General features: G+C 59.5%; 2 protein-coding genes across 2 annotated transcripts; both read right to left on the reverse strand.

Moving 5' to 3' along the window:
• Positions 1 to 3,612: 3,612 nt before the first annotated feature.
• Positions 3,613 to 15,417, reverse strand: LOC139053825 (uncharacterized). The gene is made up of 4 exons (XM_070530549.1): positions 14,124 to 15,417; positions 13,471 to 13,766; positions 11,961 to 12,267; positions 3,613 to 3,620 (listed from the first exon to the last, which is right to left on the reverse strand). The coding sequence occupies exons 1-4, from the start codon at positions 15,415 to 15,417 to the stop codon at positions 3,613 to 3,615; spliced, it is 1,905 nt and encodes a 634-aa protein (XP_070386650.1).
• A 49-nt stretch (positions 15,418 to 15,466) lies between these two features.
• On the reverse strand, positions 15,467 to 17,272 carry LOC139053826 (DNA translocase FtsK 1-like). Its single transcript, XM_070530550.1, has one exon. The coding sequence runs from the start codon at positions 17,270 to 17,272 to the stop codon at positions 15,467 to 15,469; it is 1,806 nt and encodes a 601-aa protein (XP_070386651.1).
• Between the last annotated feature and the right edge of the window lie 2,403 nt (positions 17,273 to 19,675).

The raw sequence follows: 19,675 nt of genomic DNA on the forward strand, positions 1-19,675 counted from the left end.
AACACGCACAAAGCAAGTATGGGATGGGGCGCGTGAGGCGACTCTGCGCGAGCGGCCACGTTCGCCTGCACTAATTACCACGGCGCGTGTTTCACACACCTAGGACGATGAGGCGGTCGTTGCTGCACATTTACTTAATTCTGGTGTAGCGTAACTTTTAAAAGCAGGCAGCCCTCATCCCTCTTTTGTTTTTTTCACGCTTTATGTCTTCTCTTGTTTCGACGCGCTTTTAAAAGCGGGTCCTGAGGTGTGCCTTCATGGCTGCTAGAATGCCCTCTCGGCGGCCGCCCGCACGTAGGCAGCAGTGCTCCGGACTGAAATTCAGAGCCGCGCCATGCCAGTGCCGCATCGCTGTAGCAGTGGCTGGCGAGCGGAAATGGGTTAGCACGTTCACGAAGCAGCAGTGCGTAAGGGATATTTTACACTGTTATTACAAATGTATGTGTGAGTGGCTTTAAAAGGGGGAAAAGGAAGAGATAAGTACAGCGCTGTTACTGCCTCTCGTGCGAGGGCACCTTCACGGCGCTGTACGGGTGAGGGGAAAGGGATAAGAAAGGGTAGTGAAGAAAACAGAGTATAAAAGTGAATTATTACAAATGTAAGCTCTCCGCACACTTACATAGCTAGCGGTTTCGCGCGCGCCCTGCGTATAGCTGCCTTCGTACGGGGCGACGGGAGAGGGAGGAGGTCGGAGCGCCGTCAACAATGCCCTCTCTCTCTTCCGTCCCCTAGAATGCTGAATTGGGCTCGCGCGCGCGTCTTACGCTGGTTTCGGTGACGTTATCTGCGAGGCTACGTAAGCTATCGCGACGAAATTTGACGGTCGTGTAGGCACCAGTGAGCGGTGCCGGCGTGCGAAATTTGAAACGCCTGAGGCGAAGAGAGCATGAACGCGCCCTGTTTTGCGACTAGTGATCAAGGGAACGATGTTGGCGTGGCTGAGTTTGAAGTTGTGCGCACGGTGTGCTTTGCGGCAATGACCAGAGTGCACTTGCAAGCGTATCCGAGCTACCGGTGAACAGAACGAGTAATCATAATTACGAGAACACAATAAACTTGTTCCTGGGGCGCGACACGAGCAGTGAGTGCGTGCAGCATAGGACAATAACGTTGTTGACACGTTCATTTATTTATTTATTTTTTTTCTCTTGGCGCGTCGAGCAAAAGAAGAAGTGAGGCGGGTTGAACATCAGCAGTCAGAGGTGCCAAAGAGAAACAACATGAGAAAAAAAAAAAAAAAAAGTAAGCTCCGCGATTGTGTTACGAAGCCACTTGTCTCGAACTCAGTGCGTGGCCTAAGAAGGGCTCAGTGCAGCCACCCGCGACTCACTCGCGAAGAGAGGCCGCGCTGCCCGTGAGCCAATCGGCGCGCGTTTCGCCTCCTCGCCCTGAGACGTTCCCGGACCTTCGAAGCGAGCGGTCGCATCGCCCCTCGCTCCGACGACTACGGCTCGCCCGCCACTACTTGCGCGCGTGCGTCTCCTCCTTCGACCGCGCTTACGAGCGCAGCCCTTTTCAGGGCTCGCACGGCAGCTGGCTCGATTGCCTGAGCCACGCTGCTACACGGAGGCCCCATCTCATGGGTGACGCTCCGAAGCAGCAGCATCGGCAGAGGCCGAAGAAGGCAACTCCTGGCCTCACCGACTCTGAGCACCGACGGGCCCGGCAGCACCAGCCGCGTGGACAACAACCACGCACCGGCGGATCGCCTCCCGCGCTACGATGGAAGCGTGGGCTGAAGGCTCGCGCGCTGCGTGCGCTGTCGGCTGATTCGACGGACTCCTCGCCGTCATGCCCGCCTTCGCGCGAGAGTGGGACGCCGACCGCGCGCGCCCCATCATCCACGGACACTCCCTTCCGCGCATTTCCGTTTGATGTGCGGAAGACGACTCCCAGCGGCCACGACGCCGCCCCGTCCGCCTCCACGGACACCACCACCGAGGCCCCCACTTCGGCTGCCTCCACCGACGACGGTGCTAGCTGCGCGTCGATGGGCGACACCGACGAGAGTGCCGGCAGCTTCTTCTTGCCAACCGCAAGTATGATTGGTGCCGACACTTCGTCCTCCTGTATGGACGCGACGGCCTCGCCCGAGGCAAGTCCTGTCCGGCCGGATACCCCATCACTGTCGTCGCCGGCGGCCTGCGCGTCGCCCCCACTCTCCAACATCGAGCCCACCGCTCCTGCGGCGGGGGAGGGCTCGCGCGCGGCGGCGGTGGCTGCTCCCGTCGACGACGACAGACCAGCTGACGGCCCCTCGCCCAACGAGAGCCGGCCGAGTGCGCCCACCCCTGCTCCAGCTGCCGGGGGATCAAGGGAGCTCAATCAGGAAAATCCTCCGCTGCTGCCTGCGGCCGCCGAGGATACCCAAGCCTGCCAGCCGGCAGCGGCGCAGCAAAAACAAGCCGCACGAAGGAGACGCCGTCGCCGACGGCTCGTCGACTTTGAGCCGCTCGCCCCACCCGTTGACGATGGCGTCGCCCGCGATACCGACGTCACGGTACTCTACCGTCCCACCGGGCGCAAGGCGAGTTTCCTCGCACTCACACGGGACGGTATCGCTGCCCAGCTCTCCTGTGTGCCAGGCGTGAGACGCGTTCGCGTCAACTTCCGCCGGAATGTGGTGGCTGCAGACGTGATGCGCGGCGCCGACTTGGCGCCCCTCCTCGACGTGTGCGACCTCGGCGGCGTGACGGTGCGCCCCAAGGCTCTCCACAACAACTCCTGTGTGGGTGTCATCCATGGGGTCGACCCTTCCTTCGACGCCCGCACAGTTCGCGAGAACCTGGAAGCGCCCGTCGCGGTGCTGGCATGCTCGCGGAGTGGCGCGTGTGTCACCGTCACTTTCGTCGGGAGTGTGGTGCCTCCAAGCGTGCGGCTTTTCAAGCAGCTGCGTGCCGTTCGTGCCCGACTTCCTCGACCGTTACAGTGCGACCGCTGCGGCGTTTTCGGACACGCCGGCGCCACCTGTTTCCGCGACGCCCGCTGCCTCCGCTGCGGTGAGTCGCATCCTACAGGAGGCTGCCCCGCGGAGAAGGCACGCTGCGTGAATTGCGGTGGTCGACATCCCTCGACAGAGCCGAGCTGTCCGGAGTGGCAACGCGAAAGGAAGGCGGCCGTGCTGTTGTCTTCGTCCGAGCGGCCCCTCTCGAGGAAGAAGGCGCTTCAGCTGGCCGGCGCCACATCACGCGAGCCGCATCTAGCCACACCTTCGAAGGATGCTCGCGCCCCGCAGGGCCGATCCTACAGTGACGCCCTGCGTGGCCGCAACACCCAGACGGCCGCTCCCGAGTCGTCACGCGGCCCTCAAACCGCACCAAGCAACGACCCCAGGGATGCACTCATAGCCGCCCTCGCGGCTGCACTCCGTGCCGTACTAGACCAGTGCCCAGCCATCGACAGCAACATCCGACAGATGTGCGACGCGGCTATAGCGGCACAGGAAGCTTTGCTGCTTCACCGCGACTAGGAGCGTCACCGCGCCTTACAAGCGAATGCAAACAACCTGCCCGCGCGCTGTCAGGGCAGTCGCCGCCGCGTCTATCTCACCCTTCTTTCCATTCCCTATCCCTCTTGTGCAGTGCGGTTGAGGTGTCCTCATCCGAGAGACAGTTACTGCACTGCACATTAACCCAATTATTTCCTTCCCAAACAAGAACCTCTCTCTCTCCTCGCCCTCTTTTTTGCGGCGCGGCTTCCTCGCTCGGTCGCGGCGCAGGGACTCGGCATTCGCTCTCCTGACTCGCTTCGAAGCAGCAGCAACAGCCGAGATGTCTGGACGTGGCAAGGGCGGCAAGGGGCTCGGCAAGGGTGGCGCGAAGCGTCATCGTAAGGTGTTGCGTGACAACATCCAAGGCATCACCAAGCCTGCCATCCGTCGCCTCGCTCGCCGTGGTGGTGTCAAGCGTATCTCTGGCCTGATCTACGAGGAGACACGCGGTGTGCTCAAGGTGTTCCTCGAGAACGTGATCCGGGACGCCGTCACCTACACTGAGCACGCCAAGCGCAAGACCGTGACCGCCATGGACGTGGTGTATGCCCTCAAGCGTCAGGGCCGCACCCTCTACGGTTTCGGAGGCTAAGCAGCACGCGTGCGCGCCGTCGTCTGCAAGCAGCGCATCAGCTCCTCTGAAGAACCCAACAGCCCTCTTCAGGGCTACCCACCTGGTGCTTCGGCAGTGACGCGCAGGATTTGCGATCTCCTGCTCCGTTAGCCCTCTTTTGCATGCCATTATCTCGCATTCGGCCGCACGAGACGCGCGGTGAACTTGGGTCAGGTGAGCGAGCGCAACCGCATGTATTTGCAAGGCGTGGTAGCATTGCTTTTCGCCCTCGCAAGGCGAGCTTTGCTCGATTGCATTTGCGCTCGCCACTGTGTGCTGTGTTGCTCCCATTTCAGTCGCCGTCAGTCTGTCCGAGTTGCGACGTGGCGGTCGTTCGTGCAGCTCAGTTGTCGCCTTTGGTTGGACCCTGGTAGAGGCAACCAGAGTGGAATGATGATTAAAAGCAAGAGGTAATCATAAGCTCGTCGATGCGCATTTTGTCGCTTTGAAGTGGCTCGCTTCCTCTACTCCCTTGGAGAAGAGTACGAGCCGCGCGGCAGCGGGCGCATTTCAGTTAGGTAAGTTTTATATTTGACAAAGATAGCTCATGTGGGTACGCAACAAAGCAAAGCACGAGGAAAATATTGCCGGGCACGGGCCAGTGTGTAACAGCTGAAAGCGAGTTTTCTACAGGCAGCGTTTATTTGTTCTTTCCAGTGCAAGCGTTAAATGATTGAGCCTACTGTGTCTTAGCTCAATTCGCATGGCTTCGTTGGTTTGCGTGTGTGCGTCGGAGAAAGAATAACGAGCCAGTCCTCTTGCCCTACGAGCTGAGCGCCCGTCGTGTCCCTCGTCTAGCCTGCGGTTGTTGCAAGCCACCACCGTGCGATTCACAATTGTGTAACTCTTTTGAGCGACGCAAATGAATGCTAAGGTGAGATTAGCTAGTTAACTTTCGCTAGAACCGAGCTCACTGCGTTGTATTCAAACGGACGAGGGTGCGCGCGGTGGACACCGAGGCGCGTGCTGTTTTCATTGATGCTGTTGTTTGTGATACTTGTGTACAGGGTCACAGTGGGATTTCTTATTAGCGCGCTATAGGTGATAAGCAGTTGGTTCGATGCCTACGTGGCTCTTCTTGCAAGCCAATGCACTCCTTAGTTGACCAGAACAAGCGGAAAATAAAATAGAGGAGCAGAGCGGCGAAGTGTGCTTACTGAGACAGAAATATGCTTGCACAGTGCAGACTCACTTTCTCTCGTTATTTCTATACGACTGGCTCTTTCGTCATGCGTGCGTGTAGGTGATGCTGGGCGACCCTTGTTCGCGCCATATACTTAGATCGGTCAGGAAGCGGGCGCTGGACATGCGCTGTATTTAAAGAAAACAAAACTTTTTCGAGCGACGTATCCGTGCATGCCACACGCCGCGCGAGCTGGGGAAAAAGAGAGAGAGGGATGGGCGATTTGAGCGGTGCATCACGTATTTGTCGAACTCTTCGCCGCCAGAGGGAGCCGCCTGTCCTACATACGAACATTTGTCCTTGTGGCAGCTTATGTCCGGCGTATTACGCGCTGTAAGGCGGTTGCGTAATGGCATGGACGCGCCAAAGTGCACAAGACTACCTCTTGCCGCTGCATCCCTGGAATTTCGTGTATGTGCAAGCTGCTGTACAGAAAGATTCCGAATTCGAACCGGCTCCCTCACTCGTGGCACATGTATTGGCACGCGAAGGTAAGAGAAACTGACACACGCCGGCCGTCGTCATTGCACGGATTTCGCATTCGTGTTGCGCTTAATGAAAGCCAAGCTCGCGCCTATTATTTTACATTTGTCCCACGAAGCCGCCGGGAAATAGCAACGTGAGGTGATGGCCAAACAAGTCAACAAATGGGGAAGGAACAGTCAGAGAAAATGTACGGGCCCCTTGCTTTGAAGAAGCGTGGCACCATTGGTTTATTTCTTTTCGCTTGTCTATGTTTGGATTACTACTGCGAAGTCACTGGCATGTGCGTGCAAAGGGCATAGCCGAGGACCAAGCAAGGCGTACACAGTGATGTGTACGCCTCTCATGACAACAACGGGTTGTCATGAGAGAACTACTGCAGCCATGTAAACAAGGTTCTTGTTGCATGTGAGAAAGAAATGTCTGGTGGTGCTGTGACGTTCCTTTTTTCTTTTTTTTTTTCCTTCCATAATGCTCGAGTACTGGCAGGTTAAGAGGTACAAAGTTTCATATCTCAACAATACAAAGCGGTACCGCGATCGTGTGAGCTGCACACAACTACTCACGGAAGTTTTGTCTAAAAATTTTTATCCCACCGAAAACGCCTGTAACGTCTACGAAGGTATTGTAAAAGCCATACTCACACATGACTGGTATATCTCATCGAGGCGTGTAAATTGTGTTCCCTTTATACATATCGCCTTGTGCAATTAACAGAATTTCCAAATCCAGTTCCATCGCTGTGTGACGGAGCCTTCAAGCGCACAGTGGAACTGTTTTTTCTCTCTTCCATTTCACAGTTTTCCACACTCACTGGGAAAATAAAAAAAAAAGAATATTAAGAAAGAGGCAGAGCTCGGCATCAGTTGAAAATTGCACTGTTGCAGGCGCGGCCTTTGAACATCTTCGTTTACACGCAATTAGGCGCACCAAATTCGGTGCATTAGTTGGCGAGGAAATACATTTCTCCCGGCGGCTGCCGAGCTGGAGCTTCGCTATAAGATGACAACAACGCCGTCGATCCTGTGGCGAAGTTGCGTGCGTGAATGAAATCGAAAAAGCTAGCTGACGAAATGTAGGCACTGTATAGAGCAAAGTGTTGCGTTTCATGAGTGTTTGTCAAAACATGGGTGTCCCTTGCAAGTGCGAAAACTGTGTGCCGAATGCGTGGCACGGGGAAGCCGCGCTTGGGATCGCGCCTGCGAAGCGTTGGTTGATGCTACCTTGACATATTGTTTAAGGACCCTTCATACACACGGAAGTACCGCTTGCCTGTCCATAGTTTTGAGGCCCCAATTAGTTGCCCATGTCTCCTAACGCGCGTTCAACACCTGTCAATATTGTATTCCAAATTCGCTCTTAGAGCGGAAGTACATCGTTTTCCCTGCAACTCTCAAGTGGTGCTGGTAGTCCGTACGTGAGTTTGTCGTTAATCTTGCGAGGCGCATGCGTTCTTCTATGCGTGGACGGCAAAGTGCGGTACTGGCATGTCTGCACATGCGAGACGGTTTGCCTCCGAGTGCGGCCAAAACACGACGTTGTTGCCCCTCGAGAAGGCACCGTGGCGCGCACTTGTAGTTCGTGAAACGAGCATCAGCATGATCAAATCAAGGCAGTGGACAAGCAGTAATGTACCCTAAACCTGCCACCCATCTCCGTCGCGCGGAGATCGCGATAACAGCTCCGATGGCGTTGGGCGTGGAGCGCTAACCACTGTCGAGATCAGTGGTGTGGTCTCACACTCGGCACTGGCAATTCGCGACGCGCGGCGGTATAAGCGAGATTGTGGTGTTGGCTGAAACGGAAGAGAACAGCGCGGCATGCTGTCGTGTTTAAACTCAATTAAACCGCCTGCGAATGTGCTTTCCTTAGCCGCGAACAGGGCGGCCGCGCGAAAACGTGCCTCCTCCAGCATCCTGGCGAACGGCGGCGGCGTGCGCACCGCCCGAGACGGCTGCGCTGGCGCTGGCCAATCGGCGGGTGACTTGGAGAGGAGAAGAGTAGTGCGGCGAAGCACGACGCGCGCGGCGCAGGGGTCATTTTCACTCCGGCAGTCGACGACTTCGGACGCTCGCTCCGTTCGCCATGGCCAGGACCAAGCAAACCGCCCGTAAGAGCACCGGTGGGAAGGCTCCGCGTAAGCAGCTTGCTACCAAGGCTGCTCGCAAGAGTGCACCTGCCACAGGAGGGGTTAAGAAACCGCATCGCTACAGGCCTGGGACCGTGGCCCTTCGTGAAATTCGCCGCTACCAGAAGTCGACCGAACTTCTCATCCGCAAGCTGCCGTTCCAGCGCTTGGTGAGGGAAATCGCTCAGGATTTCAAGACCGACCTCCGATTCCAGAGTTCGGCTGTGATGGCCCTTCAGGAGGCCAGCGAGGCCTACCTGGTCGGTCTCTTCGAGGACACCAACCTGTGCGCCATCCACGCCAAGCGCGTTACCATCATGCCGAAGGACATCCAGCTGGCCCGGCGCATCCGTGGCGAGCGCGCCTAAGTTCGGCCGCTGTCTGCGCCGCAGCCTCGGTCGGTCAGGCAAGCAACACAAAACGGTCCTTCTCAGGACCACCTACATGTTTGCTTCGGCCACGGGAGCACGCGAGACCACGTACTCCAACCGTACCCTCTCGGTCTGTCTGTTCTGTTGTTGTTTTTTTATTATTAATATTTGTGCGTGTGTGTCTGTGGTGGGCTGCCGGTGCGAGGTGTTGCCTCGTTTGGTATGCATATGGTAAGTATTGCGCGCGCTCGAGCACGAACAAGAAGAGAGAGGAAAATAAAAAAAAGAAACAAAATGCGCGTTCGTTGCGAAACGGTTCGCGCATTCATGCGAAGAAGCCGCGCCCCAAAACGAAATTAACGCGGCCGATGTTGCGTGCAAGCTTTCGTGTATTGGAATGCCATGCGTGCGTTTGTTCACGTTCCTCATGCATACCTGCCTGGCTCATAAGTAAGTGCATGCTGGTTGCGGATATGGCCCATTTGTTGTTTGTTTTTAAGGGCCCATATCACAGTCCACTACGCGAATTGCAGTGAGGCTCGTGCCTGTGCGCCCCCGGACACCCTGAAGCTCGCTTTCTATCTACATTCGTGCACTGACATGCCAGCTAGCTAGCAGCAGCAGCAGCGTCAGTTCAAGAGTGGGCACGGTTGCGATAATTCAAACAGAGGGAAACGGGCGCAGAGAACGGGATTGCCAAGCAAAACCCTGCCGTCACACGCATTTCGGTGGTCCTGACAAGGACCGTTGGGTTGTGCGACGAGCGCGACTGTAGTCCGGCGGCTGGGAGCTCGCTTACGCCTTCTTCTCGGTCTTCTTTGGGAGAAGCACAGCTTGGATGTTGGGCAAGACGCCGCCCTGCGCGATCGTCACGCCGGAGAGCAGCTTGTTCAGCTCCTCGTCGTTGCGGATGGCGAGCTGCAGGTGGCGGGGGATGATCCTGGTCTTCTTGTTGTCACGAGCCGCGTTGCCAGCGAGCTCGAGCACTTCGGCAGCCAGGTACTCGAGGACGGCCGCGAGGTAGACGGGAGCGCCCGCTCCGACGCGCTCGGCGTAGTTTCCCTTGCGCAGGAGACGGTGGATACGGCCCACGGGGAACTGGAGACCCGCGCGGCTGGAACGCGTCTTGCTCTTGCCCTTCGCCTTGCCGCCTTTGCCGCGTCCGGACATGCTGGTGCTGTTGCTGAGACTGAGGACGAAACAACGACTTGCACAGTCGCGATCGGTGAGCGATTTGAGCCGTGCTCGTAGCGCCTTCGCCGCTCTCGCCGCCGCCGGTCCCAAAGGAAAGCGCGAGCGAGCACGAGGGAGAGGGAGAGAAGCCGCGCGGACCAATGGCGAGCGCGGCAATGCGAGGTCCCGTCAACACCACCCTCCCGCCATAAAAGCGCGGCGCACGCGACCGGTCGCGCGTATTCCGATCTCGTTTGTTCGGCTACTGACACTGCCGCGATGCCTCCCCAGCCCAGCGGTAAGGCCGTGAAGAAGGCCGGCAAGGCGCAGAAGAACGTGCGCGCCACCGACAAGAAGAAGAAGAAGCGCCGCAGGAAGGAGAGCTTCTCCATCTATATCTACAAGGTGCTGAAGCAGGTGCACCCGGACACTGGAGTCTCCAGCAAGGCCATGTCTATCATGAACAGCTTCGTGAACGACATCTTCGAGCGTATCGCCGCGGAGTCGTCCCGTCTGGCTCACTACAACAAGCGCTCGACCATCACGAGCCGGGAGATCCAGACGGCCGTGCGTCTGCTGTTGCCCGGTGAGCTGGCCAAACACGCCGTGTCCGAGGGCACCAAAGCCGTCACCAAGTACACCAGCTCCAAGTAGGCGACCGAGCGCTCGTCCGCGCAGCCAACACCCAACGGCTCTTCTCAGAGCCACCCAAGGTGTCTGCATTGGCATTGGGATGTAGCGAGAATCTCGACAATTCCGTCCGTTCCCTCTGTTTGACGCTTCCTCGTTTGCAAACGCCAGGCGCGCGCTGTTTGCGTTCTCGTTGTGACAGCGCGTGCGCTGAAAGATTTGTAGCAGAAACGCACAGAACGCCATGCGCTCAGCACAACAACACACACACAAAAAGGGACTCTCACGCGCCGATAGGGCCATTTTACTCCGCATTGGCTGCTTCAACACAGCGCAGCGGATGTCTCGCCATTCAGTTCCGTTTGCCAGAACTGCACTGCTGGCGTTGATGAAACTCTCGCACACGTACTTCTCGACTGCGCCGCATATATCTCAGCTCGTGAAATCCTAATCGACGCCCAGGACTCCCCATAGCCCGTCCCGAGGACTTTCTGTTTCCTAGGGGTCTTGCGGGTTTACTCAAAAGAGCCTTCCCAGCTCTCATTGATTTCTTTGAGTCGTCGAACCTTACCACGCGGCCATCGGCGCCGTTTCACGCTTCTTTTCTTCACGGCCTTACGCTCGTCCTCTCCCGTATTTGTTTCTCTTCACTCCTTTATTCGCCTTACCCTCCCCCGTGCAGTACTGTTGAGGTGACCTCCTAAGCGAGAGACTGTTGCGGTACTGCACTCTTCTCTTCTTTTACCAGTTCAACGTCACTTACTACTACTTCTTGTTTACAAACACGCGGCGCGCGCTGTCGGACAGCGCGTGTGCTACAACTTTTGTAGCAGAGCCGCACAGGAAGCCATGGGCTCAGCACAACAACACGCACAAAGCAAGTATGGGATGGGGCGCGTGAGGCGACTCTGCGCGAGCGGCCACGTTCGCCTGCACTAATTACCACGGCGCGTGTTTCACACACCTAGGACGATGAGGCGGTCGTTGCTGCACATTTACTTAATTCTGGTGTAGCGTAACTTTTAAAAGCAGGCAGCCCTCATCCCTCTTTTGTTTTTTTCACGCTTTATGTCTTCTCTTGTTTCGACGCGCTTTTAAAAGCGGGTCCTGAGGTGTGCCTTCATGGCTGCTAGAATGCCCTCTCGGCGGCCGCCCGCACGTAGGCAGCAGTGCTCCGGACTGAAATTCAGAGCCGCGCCATGCCAGTGCCGCATCGCTGTAGCAGTGGCTGGCGAGCGGAAATGGGTTAGCACGTTCACGAAGCAGCAGTGCGTAAGGGATATTTTACACTGTTATTACAAATGTATGTGTGAGTGGCTTTAAAAGGGGGAAAAGGAAGAGATAAGTACAGCGCTGTTACTGCCTCTCGTGCGAGGGCACCTTCACGGCGCTGTACGGGTGAGGGGAAAGGGATAAGAAAGGGTAGTGAAGAAAACAGAGTATAAAAGTGAATTATTACAAATGTATGTGAGTGGTTTTAGAAGGGGAAAAGGAAGAGATAAGTACAGCGCTGTTACTGCCTCTCGTGCGAGGGCACCTCCACGGCGCTGTACGGGTGAGGGGAAAAGGACAAAAAGAGTAGAGAAAAAATAGAGTAAAGAGTGATAGATAGCCCAGCGGTAAGGGTACGTCAGGAAGGCGCGGCGGCTACAGCCGCTCGTACAGATCGGCACCGTCCAAAAATTCAAGCAGCGCCACGAAGGCGCGTCCGGTCAACGACGAGTGCGCCACCGGGAACAGGAGCGCCTCGGTGTTGTCGCACGGCAGTCCGAGGCGGCGGTAAGCGCTCGTGAGCGCGTCGCGCTGAGCAGAGTACGCAGGGCACCGTAACAGCACGTGCTCCAAGTCCTCCACATCGGCGCACTTGAGGCAAAGAGGGCTCCCCGTACCTTGGATGCGGTGTGTCCTTGCCGCGGTGCGGTAGCAGCCGATGCGGAGGCGAAGCAGCAGCGCCCGGTCTCGTCGGTGAAGGCCCGAACGTGGCAGCAACTTTGGCGGCTTGCCACTGGCGACGCGGGCGTCCGGGTGTCTCGCTCGTAGCATGCCGGCCACGGTGTGACGGGCGACGTCAAAGGGAGTCACCACGAGCGACCGGGGCACTGGCGCAGTGTGTGCGGCCTTCGCGAGCCGGTCCGCTTCCTCGTTCCCGTGTATGCCGATGTGGGCAGGCACCCACTGCAGAACGAGGTCGCATCCCTGCTCGCAAACGCCACGCATCTTGTGTAGGAGGCGCTGAATCAGCGGGGGTCCCTGGTCGGCTCTGGACAGCATGTGTAGTGCCGCACGGGAGTCCGTCAGGATGGCCGCCGCAGGGATGCGCCGCTGGTAAATGAGCTCGGCCGCCAAGTCGATGGCCGCCAGCTCCGCGTGCGTAGATGAGACCGCGTTCAAAACGCGGCACTGACTGTGCGCGGGGATCTCAGGAGCTACGCACGCGGCAGCAGCAGCACCGTCCCGCAAGACGGAGCCGTCGGTGAAGACGAGCACCCGGCCGGCCAGCTGCTCGCTGATGGCTGCAGCCGTCTCTTGTTGCAAGGCGCAGAGCGCTGTATTGCGCTTGCCTCGAACGCCAGGGATGGTCGTGCGGACGAGCAGACGACGCTCTCGATGCGGGGGCGGAGCAAGCCACGCACACGTGGCGCCACCCCGTACCAGGCTGGCGAACTGGGCGGCGCGGCGACCCATGCCGGAGCTCGGGAGAGAGTGCAGCCGGCCGATCAGCTGCTGGCCGTGCCGCGAGCGATGTAGGCGCTCCACGTGGTTGAGGGCGCGCCCCTCGGCACGGAGAGAGATGGGTGTCTCCCCCGCCTCGGCGAGAGTGGCGCCGCTCTGTGAAGATCGCGGGAGGCACAGGAACTGGCGGATGACGGCTCGGTGATCCGCGTCCATCACCTTCCATTGCGTTGGCTGCAGGTCCGCCAGCGGTAGAGCGTACAAGATCCGCGCTGAGGCCACGGAATTGTAGAGGCGTAGTGCGAGAGACGGCGAGCAGCCCTGGCCACGAGCGAGCAGGGATCGCGCAGCGCCCGCCACCTGCGCGGCACCTTTCCGCAGGGCAGCTACTGCAGCACACCAGTTCAGCCGTCGGTCGATGACAAGGCCAAGGTAGCGAACCCGCTTCTCCCACGGAAGTAGCACTCCATGGAGGGTGAAGCGCGGCGTGCGGTACTGCCCATCGTACTTTGGGTGCACGATGAGCGCCTTGGTCTTGGCTGCCGAGAGGGTGAGGCCGATGCCGCTGATGTAAGCATCGACCCCGTCCAGCGCGCGCTGCACACAAGCACGCACCGCATAGCCGACGCTGGTGGGGCCGATCGCGAACAACGCGATGTCGTCCGCGTACACTGCGACACGAACCTCGTGCGCCGGGAACTGGGGAATGTAGTCGGGGATGCGTGCCAGCGCGAGGTTGAACAGGAATGGGCTAAGCACGCTGCCCTGCGGCACTCCTGTCACAACCGCACGCGGCCGACTGAGCGCTCCTCCAACGCGCACCCGCATCGTCCGGCCGCCAAGGAAAGCTGCGATGTAGCCGCGCATTCGTCCGCACACTCCGAGCGCATCGAGAGCGTCCATGATGGTGGCGTGTGGCAGACGGTCGAAGGCGCTCTCGACGTCGAGGAGAACGAGGTAGCCTGCCTCGCCTCGATGCTTCGCTGTCTCCAGCGTGGCGATCACGTCGGCAAGGCAGTCTGCTGTGGCCCGGAGTCGTCGGAAGCCGCTCTGCTCCGCCGCAAAGGTGTCGAGCGCCGCCGTGATCCACTCGAGCCGCCGCAGCGCCATGGCCTCGAGCACCTTGCCAGCAGCGGAGGTGAGCGAGACGGGCCGGTACGAGGCAGGATTGCTGGCTGCCTTGCCAGCCTTGAGCAGCGGGACGACCACCGCCTCGTTCCACTCGACCGGGATGCTGCCGGTCCGCCAGACGTGGTTGTAGGCGTCGAGCAGCAGCAGGAGCTGGTCACCATCCAGGTTCCTAAGCATCTGATATGTGACGCCATCGGAACCTGGTGCTGAGCGGCGCTTCCTCGATGTGAGCACTGTGCGAAGCTCACCGATAGTAAAGTCAGCCTCGCACAGCGCCCTGATGTCCTCGAGGATCCCGGCCGATGGGAAGTATCGCTCCGGGGCATGCAGCTCGCGCCTTGGGTGCGGTTGCGGCTGCAGCACGTGCGGCGCCGGTGGACGGACGGTGGGCGGCGGGCAGAACGTCTCAGCGAGGAGCTCGGCCAGCTGACCGTTCGTGATGCCGCGCGCCACGGCGATGGAGAGGGCGGGGCAGCGTGGAAGGCGGGGCCGCAGGATCGCCCCCAGGATTCGCCACGGGCTCGATCGCACGCTCGCCCGTTCCAGCGACGAGCAGAGGCTGGACCAGCTGGCGTTGCGGCGCTGCTTCGCGTGGCGACGGCATACCGCGTCCAGCCGGTTGTACACAGTCCAATGTTCGCGCTGGCCCGAGCGCAGCGCTAGCCTCTCGGCTCTGCGACGCGCAGCGCGGAGGTTCAGCTGTTTGATGTCAGGAACGGGCGTCCCGGCCGGCACGACACAGCGAGTCGACGCGGCACGCGCGCACTGCGCGATGTGTTGAAAAAACATGCCGCCCTCCGAGACTGGCACAGTAGCACACAGTTCCCGGAATCGCGGCCAATTCACAACACTGTACGCACGCGTCGGCAGGTGGGCGGCACGGCGGGGCTCGAGGTGGATGGGGTAGTGGTCGGACCCTCGCATGTCGGGGCTGCGGCGCCAGATGTAATGGCAGCGTTCCGACACTAGCGAGAGATCCAACACACTTCCCTCGCAGCCACGACGGGCGAAGGTGATAACGCCTGTGTTGGCTATCAGCAGACCCGCCTGCTGGATGGCGTCAAGTAGGTCCCGGCCACTGCTGTCGGTGTGGCGCGAACCCCACGCAGTGTTGTGCGAGTTGAAGTCACCGCACATCACAAGGTCTCCGCGCACACGCTGTGACAGCCGGACGACCATCTCCTTGTCCCAGCGGCCGCCGCAGCACGCGTAAACACTCGCGACGCACGTGTCGGTTGTTCCGATTCGCACGGTCACCGCCACGCACTCGACGCCCGTGCACGGCAAATCGTCCACACTCACCACGGCTTGAGGGAGCCCAGCGCGTACGTAAAGTGACGCGCGAGATCGCCCAGCCGGATGAGTGGAATCGGTACACGGAATGGCCGTGCATGACGCCTGTTCGCAGCCAGCAGCACTGTGGTAGCTGACGAAGCCCGGCAGATTGAGCTCTCCCGGGCGGACGTGGGTTTCTTGCAAAGCAAGCACGTCGCATCCGTCCGAAAGAGCCCCATCCGCCAGCTCTGGATGTCGGCGGCGCATTGAACGAACATTCCATTGAACAATGCGCGGCCGTTGCCCCACTGGTGTGCTAGCCATGCTGGATCAGGGCGTCATGCATTTCCAGTGCTGCCACACACATGTGGCGCGCTGGGGAGTCGGCAGGTACCGATTCCAAAAGTGCACGCAATGCCGACGCGAGCGTCGTTATGACGAGGTCACGTGCATCGGGTGTTGTCGTGCTGCGGGGCTGGGCAGAGCTGCTCTCGGCGGCTGGCTGCGGCGCTGTGTTGCCGGCCAGCACGTCACGGAATGATCGGCCCGGCTGAACCAACGGCGATGATCGTGGCTCGGGCGCGCGCTGTGCTGTGGTGGTGGCCGGCTGCTGATTCCGCGCGGCAGGGGCATTGCTCCTCGCGAGAACCAGGGCTTGTTTGCGCGTGATGCGCGGAACGGTTCTCGCGAGTATGCTCGCCACCCGCCGCTCGAGCTGCCAGTTGGGGCAGCGTGGCTCTGTCGACTCGTGCGGGCCTCGGCAGTTGATGCATCGGGTCCGCTTTGAGGTACAGGCGGTCGTCGCGTGCGACCCCGCGCACTGGAGACAGCGCGGGTCGCGAGAGCAAGTCGCTGTGGCGTGCCCGAAGAGGCCGCATCGACCGCACTGCAACGGCCGCGGTAGCTGCGGGCGCACGATGCGGCGCTGCCTGAACAGGTGCACCTCCTCCGGCACGCCTCTGCCTGTGAATCGCAGTGTTGCGACATCGCCGCTTCGGGTGACGGCGAGTACGGGCACCCGGCTCTCGATACCCTCAAGGATGGAAGGCCCATCGATCGCCGGGTCCACGTTGAAGAGCGTGCCCGTGCAAGAGTCGGCGATAAGTGCCTTCGCCTTGACGGGCACGTCGCAAATCACCCGAACGGCGAGCAGCGCAGACAGGTCCGTGCCTGGCAGCGCGTCGACGGCCACGACGTTCCGTCGCAAGTTCGGCCGGACTCGATGTGTCCCCGAAACACCGGCCAGGAATGCGGCAATTGCATCGCGTGATGCCGCAAGGAAATGGGCCTTCCTCCCGAGCGGTCTGTAAAGGACGGTTTCCCGTCCTTCACTGGTCGATGCGGTGTCTTGTGCCGCAGGAGGGGCGCTTGAACGTACGCCGGTTTTAGCGACGGTGGTGATGGTCACCGGCCGCACGTTCCGGCGCTTACGCCGGCTGTTTTTTTTCCTACCCGGCTGCTTCGCGCCGGGGAGGAGAGGGTCCGCGGGTGGAGGCGGGGCATCGCCTTGCGTGTGCGCCGTGACGTCGCAGGGTGGCGCATGCGCCGTGGAGACGCTCTCGGGAGCATCGCTCTCCGCCGCGCGCGCGCTCGCCTCGGTCTCGGCGTGGGCGCCTTCCGGTTCCGGGGGCTCGTGCGGCGTACGATTAGGCACGGCTTCCTCAGTTGGTTCAGCAGTAGCGGGGGCGCCGACCCTTTCTTCTTGGGCGCTGGGCGACGGGGAACGGCTGCTCGCCGAGTCCGTGGCCAGTGTCAGCTGGCTGTCCTCGCTGCTGCTCTCGCTGGTTGACGAGTAGGAGCAGGAAGGCGGGCAGCTGCTAGAGCGGCGCGAGCTGGCGGTGTCGTCGTCGCTCTCGCTGCCGGTGTTGTCTCCGCCGTCGTCGTCGTTGTGCGGGGCAGCACGGCCGCGTCGACGACGCTGTGTTGCGACTGGGGCAGTGTCCCTGCAGGTTCCCGAGCGTAGGAACCTCGGGGATGGGGCTGCAGCCTCGACAGGCTGCTCCTCGTTCTCGGCGGTGGCGCAAAACTGCCGTCTCGCTTCCGCAAGAAGCAGTTTGAGCGCCGGCGAGTGCGCTGAGGTGGGGCCGCGTGGCCCCTGCACTGGGTTGTCGGAGACGGACATCCTCAGTGCAGTGGAAAGAAGCCCTGGACGAAGGTACCTCCGACTGCGTGTGCACCCTTGGGAGCCCTAAAAAGGGCTACGCTCGAAAGCGCGGTCGTAGGTGCAGCACACGGGCGGCATGGAGGTTGGTTGGTGAGTTCGATCGGAGACGTTCGAACAGGTCCGAGGCGCTGAAGGAACTCTATTACAAATGTAAGCTCTCCGCACACTTACATAGCTAGCGGTTTCGCGCGCGCCCTGCGTATAGCTGCCTTCGTACGGGGCGACGGGAGAGGGAGGAGGTCGGAGCGCCGTCAACAATGCCCTCTCTCTCTTCCGTCCCCTAGAATGCTGAATTGGGCTCGCGCGCGCGTCTTACGCTGGTTTCGGTGACGTTATCTGCGAGGCTACGTAAGCTATCGCGACGAAATTTGACGGTCGTGTAGGCACCAGTGAGCGGTGCCGGCGTGCGAAATTTGAAACGCCTGAGGCGAAGAGAGCATGAACGCGCCCTGTTTTGCGACTAGTGATCAAGGGAACGATGTTGGCGTGGCTGAGTTTGAAGTTGTGCGCACGGTGTGCTTTGCGGCAATGACCAGAGTGCACTTGCAAGCGTATCCGAGCTACCGGTGAACAGAACGAGTAATCATAATTACGAGAACACAATAAACTTGTTCCTGGGGCGCGACACGAGCAGTGAGTGCGTGCAGCATAGGACAATAACGTTGTTGACACGTTCATTTATTTATTTATTTTTTTTCTCTTGGCGCGTCGAGCAAAAGAAGAAGTGAGGCGGGTTGAACATCAGCAGTCAGAGGTGCCAAAGAGAAACAACATGAGAAAAAAAAAAAAAAAAAGTAAGCTCCGCGATTGTGTTACGAAGCCACTTGTCTCGAACTCAGTGCGTGGCCTAAGAAGGGCTCAGTGCAGCCACCCGCGACTCACTCGCGAAGAGAGGCCGCGCTGCCCGTGAGCCAATCGGCGCGCGTTTCGCCTCCTCGCCCTCTTTTTTGCGGCGCGGCTTCCTCGCTCGGTCGCGGCGCAGGGACTCGGCATTCGCTCTCCTGACTCGCTTCGAAGCAGCAGCAACAGCCGAGATGTCTGGACGTGGCAAGGGCGGCAAGGGGCTCGGCAAGGGTGGCGCGAAGCGTCATCGTAAGGTGTTGCGTGACAACATCCAAGGCATCACCAAGCCTGCCATCCGTCGCCTCGCTCGCCGTGGTGGTGTCAAGCGTATCTCTGGCCTGATCTACGAGGAGACACGCGGTGTGCTCAAGGTGTTCCTCGAGAACGTGATCCGGGACGCCGTCACCTACACTGAGCACGCCAAGCGCAAGACCGTGACCGCCATGGACGTGGTGTATGCCCTCAAGCGTCAGGGCCGCACCCTCTACGGTTTCGGAGGCTAAGCAGCACGCGTGCGCGCCGTCGTCTGCAAGCAGCGCATCAGCTCCTCTGAAGAACCCAACAGCCCTCTTCAGGGCTACCCACCTGGTGCTTCGGCAGTGACGCGCAGGATTTGCGATCTCCTGCTCCGTTAGCCCTCTTTTGCATGCCATTATCTCGCATTCGGCCGCACGAGACGCGCGGTGAACTTGGGTCAGGTGAGCGAGCGCAACCGCATGTATTTGCAAGGCGTGGTAGCATTGCTTTTCGCCCTCGCAAGGCGAGCTTTGCTCGATTGCATTTGCGCTCGCCACTGTGTGCTGTGTTGCTCCCATTTCAGTCGCCGTCAGTCTGTCCGAGTTGCGACGTGGCGGTCGTTCGTGCAGCTCAGTTGTCGCCTTTGGTTGGACCCTGGTAGAGGCAACCAGAGTGGAATGATGATTAAAAGCAAGAGGTAATCATAAGCTCGTCGATGCGCATTTTGTCGCTTTGAAGTGGCTCGCTTCCTCTACTCCCTTGGAGAAGAGTACGAGCCGCGCGGCAGCGGGCGCATTTCAGTTAGGTAAGTTTTATATTTGACAAAGATAGCTCATGTGGGTACGCAACAAAGCAAAGCACGAGGAAAATATTGCCGGGCACGGGCCAGTGTGTAACAGCTGAAAGCGAGTTTTCTACAGGCAGCGTTTATTTGTTCTTTCCAGTGCAAGCGTTAAATGATTGAGCCTACTGTGTCTTAGCTCAATTCGCATGGCTTCGTTGGTTTGCGTGTGTGCGTCGGAGAAAGAATAACGAGCCAGTCCTCTTGCCCTACGAGCTGAGCGCCCGTCGTGTCCCTCGTCTAGCCTGCGGTTGTTGCAAGCCACCACCGTGCGATTCACAATTGTGTAACTCTTTTGAGCGACGCAAATGAATGCTAAGGTGAGATTAGCTAGTTAACTTTCGCTAGAACCGAGCTCACTGCGTTGTATTCAAACGGACGAGGGTGCGCGCGGTGGACACCGAGGCGCGTGCTGTTTTCATTGATGCTGTTGTTTGTGA

The sequence above is a fragment of the Dermacentor albipictus genome, unplaced genomic scaffold, assembly GCF_038994185.2.
Source record: "Dermacentor albipictus isolate Rhodes 1998 colony unplaced genomic scaffold, USDA_Dalb.pri_finalv2 scaffold_249, whole genome shotgun sequence".
Classification (NCBI taxonomy): domain Eukaryota; kingdom Metazoa; phylum Arthropoda; class Arachnida; order Ixodida; family Ixodidae; genus Dermacentor; species Dermacentor albipictus.

What these genes read in the sequence shown, in the direction of transcription:
- LOC139053825 (XM_070530549.1), bottom strand. Translation starts at nt 15,417, where the DNA reads ATGCGCCGCCGACATCCAGAGCTGGCGGATGGGGCTCTTTCGGACGGA. An exon ending in CGAGGCTGACTTTACTATCG is followed by an intron (nt 13,767 to 14,123) that starts GTGAGCTTCGCA and finishes TCCGGGCCACAG; the next exon opens with CAGACTGCCTTGCCGACGTG. An exon ending in TCCTGTTCAACCTCGCGCTG is followed by an intron (nt 12,268 to 13,470) that starts GCACGCATCCCC and finishes GTTTGCGAGCAG; the next exon opens with GGATGCGACCTCGTTCTGCA.
- LOC139053826 (XM_070530550.1), bottom strand. Translation starts at nt 17,272, where the DNA reads ATGTCCGTCTCCGACAACCCAGTGCAGGGGCCACGCGGCCCCACCTCA.